Raw genomic sequence first — 10,000 nt, 5'->3', positions numbered from 1 at the left:
TCTTAAAACAAACCACTCTCGGTCTGTCTACATCTTTTTCATTGGGAAAACCCTTCATCTGTTTTGACGGTAGAAAATGGTACCACTCCAGCGTATAGAATATGTTTGAAGTATCGGGTGTATTAATTCGATATACGATTCTGTGAACTCCGTTGCTGTGATGGCGAGAAAAGGTAGTCTAGTTCATTGTAGCATGGAAAAGGTGAATGAGTTAGTTTACACGTGGAGAAACTAATATATATATATATTTACATATATTGGTGTTAGTCTGACAGCCGTAAATAAATTATTAGCACACTTGTACATCATAAAACATTAATAAGAATCAGTAGACCAAGCGTTATTTTTTTTTAATCTCTGAAGCATACATAGTTTTGCGTGGAATGAAAGTATTAGATGTGGAGAAATATACATCAAGTATTCGGCAACAGAGCGACTATTAATAAGTCCGAGGATACAGCAAGTTCCAATCCCATACTGCGCTAATGAGGACTTAGGGTACATCTCCCATATGTTATTCATTATACTGTTATTTTTATTAACATATAAATATACTTTCGTATCTTTTATCTTTTACTTGTTTCAGTCATTAGACTGCAGCCATGCTGGGGCACCGCTTTGAGGAATTTTTAGTTGAAATAATTGACCCCTAGTTATTTTTTTTCCGAACTGCTAAGTTACGGGGACATAGCAACACCAGTTGTCAAGCTGTGGTGGGGACATCCTTAGACACAAAGACACACACACACACACACACACACACACACACACACACATATATATATATATATATATATATACGACGTACTTCTTTCAGTTTCCGCCTACCAAATCCACTCACAAGGCTTTGGTCTGCCCGAGGTTATAGTAGAAGACACTTGCCCAAGATGCCCTGCAGTGGGACTGAACTCAGAATCATGTGGTTGGGAAGCAAGCTTCATACCACACACCCACGCCAGCGCCTATATTGAATTTGTTTTTCTCGTGTCCATTCTAAAGTTGAAGTGAATATACTTTACTGAACGATTGCCAAATCAACACCAATATGCAAATGTGTTTATCTACGTATAAACTAATGAATACGAGCCAATGAGAAGGAAGCTTGACCTGTTAGAAAGAGAAGTTAAATATCCCTAGTCTTACTATTTACAATTTTAGAACAAGGAAGAAACGTTATTTAATGTAGTTTTAGATGCACTGTATCTGACCATAAAAAGACGGCATTGCCATAGTTTGTATATCCTTTGCTTTTGGTTAGATAAAACATTTTTTTCTTGTAGTGGATTGAATCAAACCTCGGGATATTAATAATAGATAAAGACCGTGTGAACACGTCTCTTAAATGTTAAGTGTTCAACTTAATTGCTAATCCTGGCTAATTCATTAATTTTTCACACGCTCCTATTTATTGATGGATAGCACGCTGGAGAGAATGCTTTATGATATTGAATTACGTTTCTTTACACTTTGAGTTCAAATCCCGTAGGATCTGCTTTGTAATTCATCCTTGTCGATGTTAATAAAATAAATGCCAATGAAGTCGATGTAACTGATTATACTACTACTACTATCCCGTTTCTGCAAAATGTGTTGTCTGCTCTTGGAGATCGGTAGATTAGTAGAAAGACTAACGTGTCGGAAAAAAATGCCTTAGGATATTTCTTCATGTTCTGAGTTTCAATCTCGTCGAAATCGATAGCATAAAGTACCAGTCAAGTACTGAGGTTGATCTAATCGACCTGTCCCCGCCACCTCTCCTCAGAACGGCTGGGTTTGTGCCTAAATTAGAAACAATTATCAATGGTACATGCTAGACTCGTTGGAGCATCGGACTAAGAGTAGCAAGGGCTTTAGTTATGGTTCTTTGCGTTCTGAGTTGAAAGATATAGCTTTGTTGTGGAGCAAAGTAGGTCTTGTATACGTGAAAAATATAATATTCCGCCTGGTTTGAAACAAGTCTGCTCCACTTCTTCAGTGGTTTTCGCGGAATACATTTCGGTTAAGCATTTGGTCGAATCTCCTAACCCTTTCCCTGCAAGCATTATAATGTAAATGTTCTGGCTGGACAATGTCCACATCATGGAGGCTCTACACATGTCATAGTTATTGTCCTTTTTTGTCCTAACAAATTTACGCATTTTAAAGTGTACATCCTCTAATTCCACATCTTCATTCTTATATTCTCAATAGTTACGGTGCTCTAACTCCACTCAACTTCCTTGACAAAACCATTCTTACACAATCCTGGGTCTACAGAACTGAGTACATTGATGAAAAAGATTTCGAAGATTATTTCAAACGGATGGATAGCATTCCACAGAGGGTAAGTTTGTTGCTGCTGTTCTTGCAGTTGTGTTTGTTCTTTTCATCATCTTTTTCGATTTTATTGCTGCTGTTGTTTAACTCCAGGTGTGCCCTGATTGATTGGACATATGACCAAAGGTATTCCAGCAACCACAATTTCATGTTTTGTTTTAGACATTGAGTACTTCAGATCATCTTATCCAATGTGTCGCTTTTTCTATTTTGGACGGTAAAGTAACATTTGACTTGGGTGAGATTTGGCTGCTATTTTTCGGTCTAGCAACCACGTAGTCGGTCCTTTGTTCTTAAAAGAACTGAGTAATTTTCTCTAAGCCCTTGAGTAAGTATTTTTTATGTACTCACTTTTCGCTACCATAAACGTTGCGACAACCGATGAGACTATCTTGTATCCTTCATTCAGAAGGGCAATGCCAGAACAACACTGAAGTCTTTGTAGAAAAACAGTGACTAACATGAACCAATTACCTAGTATTTCTGAACTGGGGAAATTTTTTTTTTCTTTTAATATGATTGTTGTTTGCGTCATAAGAATATAGAAACTTCGAGACACGTGAAATATATCGTTTTTAACCCAATATTTACACACTATCATCTATAGTGTTATCTATTTCGCGTTCCACCATTAAAAACGATTCGAAGTTTCTAAATTCTTATGACGTATATATGTGTGCGCGTGTGTATTAATTAGTTACACACTAATCAGCGTTGATTGAAATATAGTTATGCACAGTCATCTAATTAACATCTAATTAATTTATCCTAGTTTGACAACGCTTATCGCACATCGGCAAATATTCCATTTGCTATCCTTGTATAAGAGATTCAGGTTCTAAGTGGTCATGAACGATTGGGTGGGGGTAAGAATTCATAGTCGAGGAAGCATGACGGCACAGAAATGCATGCATCTTACTGTTCGGTGACGTCATTCGTGGCGCAGTAGTGTGTTTACACTATGAGAATGTTTTCTCTCGAGACAGCTTGTGCAGAGTATTGTCTTTCCATGCCCGAATGTAAGCGAACATGTTAAATATGACTGTATATATATATATATATATATATATATCCAAGTAGGAAACAAGACAGATATTGATTGAGTTGCTAAGAAGCGATAAGTTGACAACTTTAACAAAATAGAATTTGATGACATAATCAACAGGTAGATACTCACCAACAACTGAAATACCGGTGAGAAGACGATTAACAAATTATAAATTCTTGCAAAGGATGATGGGAAAATGAGAAGTGATATACAAATAAAAGAGAAAAAAAATTAAAAACAGAATATGATTATGAAATAGGAGAGCAAAATCGGAGCAATCACCGAAATGGCCGATGAAAATCAATAACATAACAATAATGGAATAAGATATGTAAAGATAAAAATAAGTCCGGATACAGATAGTGAAAATCATCAATGAAAAGCGAAGACCTACGAACTGGCAAAGGAAACGACGGCAACTATATATCTGCGGCTATCTATCTGCGGCTTTATATAGCTATGGTAAGACCTCACCTGGAATTTGCATCACCGGTCTGGAACCCCTATCTTGCCCAGGACATCAATCGTCTGGAAGCTGTTCAGCGACGTGCAGCCAAAAGAATACCCTCCATCAGGCATTTGCCATATCCTGAACGCCTTACTTCTCTGGGCATGGACACATTGAAACTCTGACGTCTGGCAGCTGACTTGGCAGACACCCATAAAATTATCAACCATCGCACAAACAATAACTCTGAGCACCTCTTCAAACTCCACCCATCTAACACCCGTGGACATATTTACAAAGTAAGAAAACAGCACAGCTCCCATGACTTCAGGAAACATTTTTTCACGCTGAGAGTTGCTGAAGCATGGAACAAACTGCCGGCATCGGTTGTTAGTTGTCGGAGCACTGCATCCTTCAAAACTTCCATGCTTCCTGAGATTCGCCAACACTACACTTGATTTTCTCCCCTCCATACACACACAAGCATGTATCTGACTCATACATTGTTCGCTTTCCAGACATTTCTACATTACTGCATGTACTTTATATGCACTTTCTGACAAGTTGTGGTGCACCTGAGCACTGTATACAATAATTTCATTATTATATTATAAAATAGCTTAATAAAATAATATCTAAATATTAATAAAATAATATCAGTTTCAATAAGCACCAAACTAGCCCGCAAACTAGCCCACAAAATCTTTACCTGATGATCGCAATGGCGTGAAACTCGAACCACGACAAAAGGTTCAGTTTAAATAAGCTATATACTTTATACCATGAATTAAGTACTCACTTCCTTTATTGTTGACAAACTGTTACGTTTCAATATATATGTTTATTTCTCTCTCCCTCCCCCCTCTCTCGTATGTATGTATCTATGTATGTATGTATGTATGTATGTATGTATGTATTTATTTATGTATGTATGTATGTATGTATGTATGTATGTATGTATGTATGCATTATGTATATATGTTCACACAGACACACTCATTGTGACACATGTATGTATGCATAATGTTTATATCTATCTCTTCTACAGATCGATGAGCTGATACATCTAATGAAGGCAGCTATTCGGTTAAACAGGACTTCACATTTAGCTTCCATAGTAAGTAACAAATTCTATTACCACGTGTTATGTCACATACCGTTTATACATTTTTCCAAGTGCTGGTTTCTCCATTGCATACCACCATCTTGGTTATATGTTTAAAATGTGTCTTAGAGTTTCTCCCAATATTGTATTTCTTTGGGTAAATGGCATCTTCAACTTTGCCGTTTTTCTATGGATATAGAGCTTGAGTAACGAACACAATCATGAGTTTAGATAAACCTGAGTAAGAATATGAATGTTATGTTTGCTCAGATTTGTTTCTGAATTATATTTAACAACTATGAAATCCCAGAACGGAATTGAAACTAGTCCGGCTGATCCCTCTTTTTCTGCCAACAAAAATGTTGTACATAAAAAACAAAGTGTTCACAGCTGTCAAGCCTAATGATCATATATTATGTACGTTGGTAAAGCGCTGTTATAAAAAAACATATCAGTAATGTATTAATCGAATAATTGCCAAGAAGGCGCTATATATTCAAACTGGTTTAACTAGTTTAGTTTAGTCCTTATCAATAGTAATTAATAGTGCTAAGAATGTGTTATATAAGTGGTTTATTTTACCTGTTATTGATGGTGAGTTTATAGCAGTGTCTTCGTGGGCAGTTAAAGACAGAATTACGCAGTCGGTGATGAAATCCTGACATAGATGTGAAACAAACTTGGCTGATTCTTATTTTTTTCCGTTCACCAAGATATATATATAAGGAGAAAATGCTTGCTTCTATTTATTACATCTTGTGTTGCTTAAATATTTACAAATATATTGTACAGCACGGTATAACGTTTTAATAAAACACTGTTAACGAGCTAGGAGTCACATAGATCCTTCAGAAAGACGCAATCGTCACATATGAGATGTTTTAATCATAGGTTGTTCAATTTGGGCTGATCTAAGGCTAAACAATTACAACAGACAAATAAATAGACAGACAGATAGAGAAAGACCGAGAAAACATATCCGGACTGTAACACCAAACAATCACCGTATGTTGAAACAGTCTGTACGTGGTGATTCGACCTGTTATGAATACTAGCAGTATCGCCCGGCGTTGCTCGGGTTTGTTTCGACCCTTTAGAATTGGAATTTTTGAAAAGTAAAACTTGTGCATTATGTAGCTTGTTATTCTCTTTAAGTGAACATTTTTCTGGTTGAAATACACCGAAAAATGGCGACACAGCAGTCAAAAAATCGTAAAAAATAGGGATTTTCATAGAAAAAAAAGCACCTTTTTGGTGTAAATAATTTTTGGTCTTAACATGGTCCGATTTGAATTTTTTATCTTCTACGGAATGAAGAGCAAGCCTTCTATCATACTCTCAATTTTGGTCAACTTGCGCCGCAGGGTCTCGGAGGAGATAGTGTTAGTTGAAGGCTACCAAACCTGCCACACACACACACAGACAACTTCAGCTTTATTAAGATTAGATTAAGATTAGATTAAGTAAATTCCTTAAAAATACGACGAAAAGACTGATAAATTAATGCTGCACTGGAACTACACAATAATATCAACATCAAAGAAACATAACATATACAGTATAATTAACACAGTTGCATTTATACATAATTGTAACATTTAACTTTAATGTAACGTTACATAATAACTATACTTATAAAACTGCGTGATTTATATGTCAAGTACTTGATGTTTTCTTTACTATTAGGCATAAGTGAATATATGTGAAAGTAAAGATTGTAAACGACACTGCCGCTGGTATTAATTGATTGAATTTATATAGTAGAATACTTTAAAGTAATTTTAAGATCATAACCCTTAGATCAAAGACTAAAGGTTTTAATTCAGCTTTGGTGTGATGAGAATTAAGATGAGTGTTGGGCTTCTAAGCACAAATTTACTTTAGAGCAAGTTTAGGCAAGCTTTATTAAATAGAAAGACACTAAAACTCACCGTATAATACGCATCTTCTTCAGAATGCAAGTTATAAAGCCCACCAAATCAAGATCAGAATTATGGGTGCACATAATGAATAGCATTAAATCGCAATATTTTTCCCCGGGTATACATTTAATAATAAGAAGACAATAATGTGATAAAGCTGTACTATTTTTAAAATAGGCTTTGTGGTATGTAGCTTGCTTACCAACAACATGGTTCCGGGTTCATTCCCGTTGCGTGGCACCTTGGGCAAGTGTCTTCTACTATAGCCTCGGGTCGACCAAAGCCTTGTGAGTGGATTTGGTCGACAGAAACTGAAAGAAGCCCGTCGTATATAAGTGTGTGTGTCTGTGTTTGTCCCCCAACATCGCTTGACAACCGATGCTGGTGTTTTTACGTCCCCGTTACTTAGCGGTTCAGCAAAAGAGACGATAGAATAAGTACTAGGCTTCCAAAGAATAAGTCCTGGGGTCGATTTGCTCGACTAAATGCGGTGCTCCAGCATGGCCAGAGTCAAATGACTGAAACAAGTAAAGGAGTAAAAGAGTAAGAGTATATTTTGAAATATATATTAAAATATATAACTTTAACATATATATATTTTATATAAAGTGAAATATTGGTTCAAATTTTTGGCACAAATTTTTAGCAAGTTCGACGGGTGGAGTAAGTTGATTACATCGACCCAAGTGTTCAACTAGTTCTTAGTTTATTGACCCTGAAAGGATGAAAGGCAAAATAGACCTCAGCGGAATTTGAACTCAGACGAAATCCCTGTAAACATTTTTGTCCGACATGGTAAAGATTCGGCCAGCTCGCCATCCTTATGTAAAAAGGGAATATTAGATTCAAATTTTGACACATGGCCAGTACTTTCGGGGGAGGGGGTTAAGTCGATTACATTGGTACCCGTACTCAACTGGTTCTTAATTTATCGACCCCGAAAGGCAAAGTCAACTTTGGCGGAATTTGAACTCAAAGCATAAAGACGGACAAAATCCTGTTAAGCATTTCGCCCGGCGTGCAACGATTGTACCTGCTCACCGCCTTCTGTGAAATGGAATACTAAAAACCCAATATTTTGGATTATTGTAGATTATTTACTCTTGTAGTAGTTGTGCAACACTGCAAGCTGTAGATGATATCATAAGGCAATTTAAGACGGCGAGCTGGCAGAAACGTTAGCGCACCGGGCGAAATGCGTAGCCGTATTTCGTCTGCCGTTACGTTCTGAATTCAAATTCTGCCGAGGTCGACTTTGCCTTTCATCCTTTCGGGGTCGATTAAATAAGTACCAGTTACGTACTGGGGTTGATGTAATCGACTTACTCCGTTTGTCTGTCGTTGTTTGTCCCCTCTATGTTTAGCCCCTTGTGGGCAATAAAGAAATAAGAATTGTTAGCACAGCAGATAAAATGCTCAACGGCATTTCTTCCGGTTTAATGTTCTGAGTTCAAGTTCTGCTCTGATTGACTTTGTCATTCATCCTCTCGGGGTTGATGAAATAAGTACCAGTCTACCACTGGAGTCAGTGTAATCGACTTGCCCCTCTCCTTCAAAATTTCATGTTTGTGTCTATAATACAAAGGATTATAAGATTTTAAGACAATTTATGTCCCTAAAACGAGATGCGTTTTATACATAGTAGTTTATTATACATACTATTATATACTCGTATGTTCATTCTTCCATGTGTTATAATTTATATGTAACATAATATATGTAGAGTTTATTATATATTCTATTGCATGTTCAAACGTTGGCTACATTGTATAATGTAGTTATAGAAAAATATGTATGAATATCTAAAGGATGGTCGCAAATGGAACATCTTTGATCATAAGTCTAGTCGATCGGTATTACAAACATTCTTTTTTTATCAATTAATCTGTCATGAAGCGAATAATCGTTAGCTTTGATGATAATTCTTGTCAACATCTCATAGGAGTCATTGAGATGTGGATCTGTCATATATTGGGCAGAATGAAATGGAAAGACATAATTGTATGCATGCGACACAACACAGAGGGAATTGAAGGACCTTGGCAAACCGATCCCTGGTTACCGAGAGGATACCTGGCTGACGGCTGATGATATAAATTTTAGTATATAGAGAAAAATACCTTTCTTAAAATTAATCATAATAGAGCTTTCGAGAGAGAGGCAGAAATAGAGAAAGAGAGAGAGAGAGAGAGAAAGAGAGAGAGAGAGAGAGAATTTAATATCCCTTCTTTACTTGAGAAATATCATTACTATCACGACAGTTTTCAAAGATTGAATGCAAATCTTCCTTAAGTAATATCAAATACTTTCTTAACACCGTGTATAAAAACTGCAAGTTCAACTGAATCTTAGGACGCCCACTCTTTATATTATTAGAAGCAATTTCTTCTACTCAGTTCATCTTGCTATTGTTTCGTAAGAAAAGCTAATGATTTCACCATTTTTCCGGTATACAGTTTCAGAAACCGCTAGAAAGCATTCTTTTGTAAATTCTCCGACAGAATATATGATAGAATATTTTACAACTTTTTTTACAATAATATAGTTTATGTGAGCAATTGCTTACGTGTTTCTATTCGTTTTAGCAAAAAAAAAAAAAAAAAATGAATTCAGTTGATTGTTTTTCTGAAGTATTTCTATTTCAAGTTTTCTAATGTGTCTTTTAAATTTATACAACTCAGAAAGTTTAGTCGTGTGACGACGTCAAAGTTAAATTCTTTAAATGCTGAGAGGGATTCGGAACATATTAAACGCACTCTCCTGGTTTTCTCTTCAATGAAGAAATTGTAATTTGTTCATTTATCTTGCAATTGTTTTTATTTCTCCAAAAAGCTGATTGCTTTTGAAATTTAATTACGAATAAATGAATAATTATTAATTATTACAATTATTAATCAGCGCTCTTAATAATTGTTTCGGAAACCTTTTTCTTCTTTCCTTTTTTGAAGTCGTTTTTTTAATGATTAACATGATTATTAATTAAAATACGAAAAAAAAAGAACTACAGTATCTAATATGCTCACCCTTTGAAAAATATGATAAAATATCGTTAATCTTGCCATAGGTTATATCACCCTGATTAAAAATTATTGTCACTGCTGCACAAAGATTTACCCAAGTCGAGATATTAGTTTGTTAATAGAAGCCTTTTTGCTTTTTTT

General features: G+C 35.7%; 1 protein-coding gene across 1 annotated transcript in view; it reads left to right on the top strand.

Moving 5' to 3' along the window:
* Positions 1-10,000, top strand: part of LOC115219656 — a 58,679-nt gene that overhangs the window by 13,481 nt on the left and 35,198 nt on the right. Inside the window, exons 3-4 of the mRNA XM_029789830.2 lie at positions 2,191-2,323; positions 4,861-4,929. Of these exons, the coding sequence (XP_029645690.2) occupies positions 2,191-2,323; positions 4,861-4,929 (202 nt within the window). The remainder of the gene's footprint in view (positions 1-2,190; positions 2,324-4,860; positions 4,930-10,000) is intronic.

Source organism: Octopus sinensis, linkage group LG15 (genome assembly GCF_006345805.1).
Source record: "Octopus sinensis linkage group LG15, ASM634580v1, whole genome shotgun sequence".
NCBI classification, from domain to species: domain Eukaryota; kingdom Metazoa; phylum Mollusca; class Cephalopoda; order Octopoda; family Octopodidae; genus Octopus; species Octopus sinensis.
The sequence above is the reverse complement of the archived record's forward strand: the minus strand, read 5'-3'. Positions and strand labels throughout refer to the sequence as shown.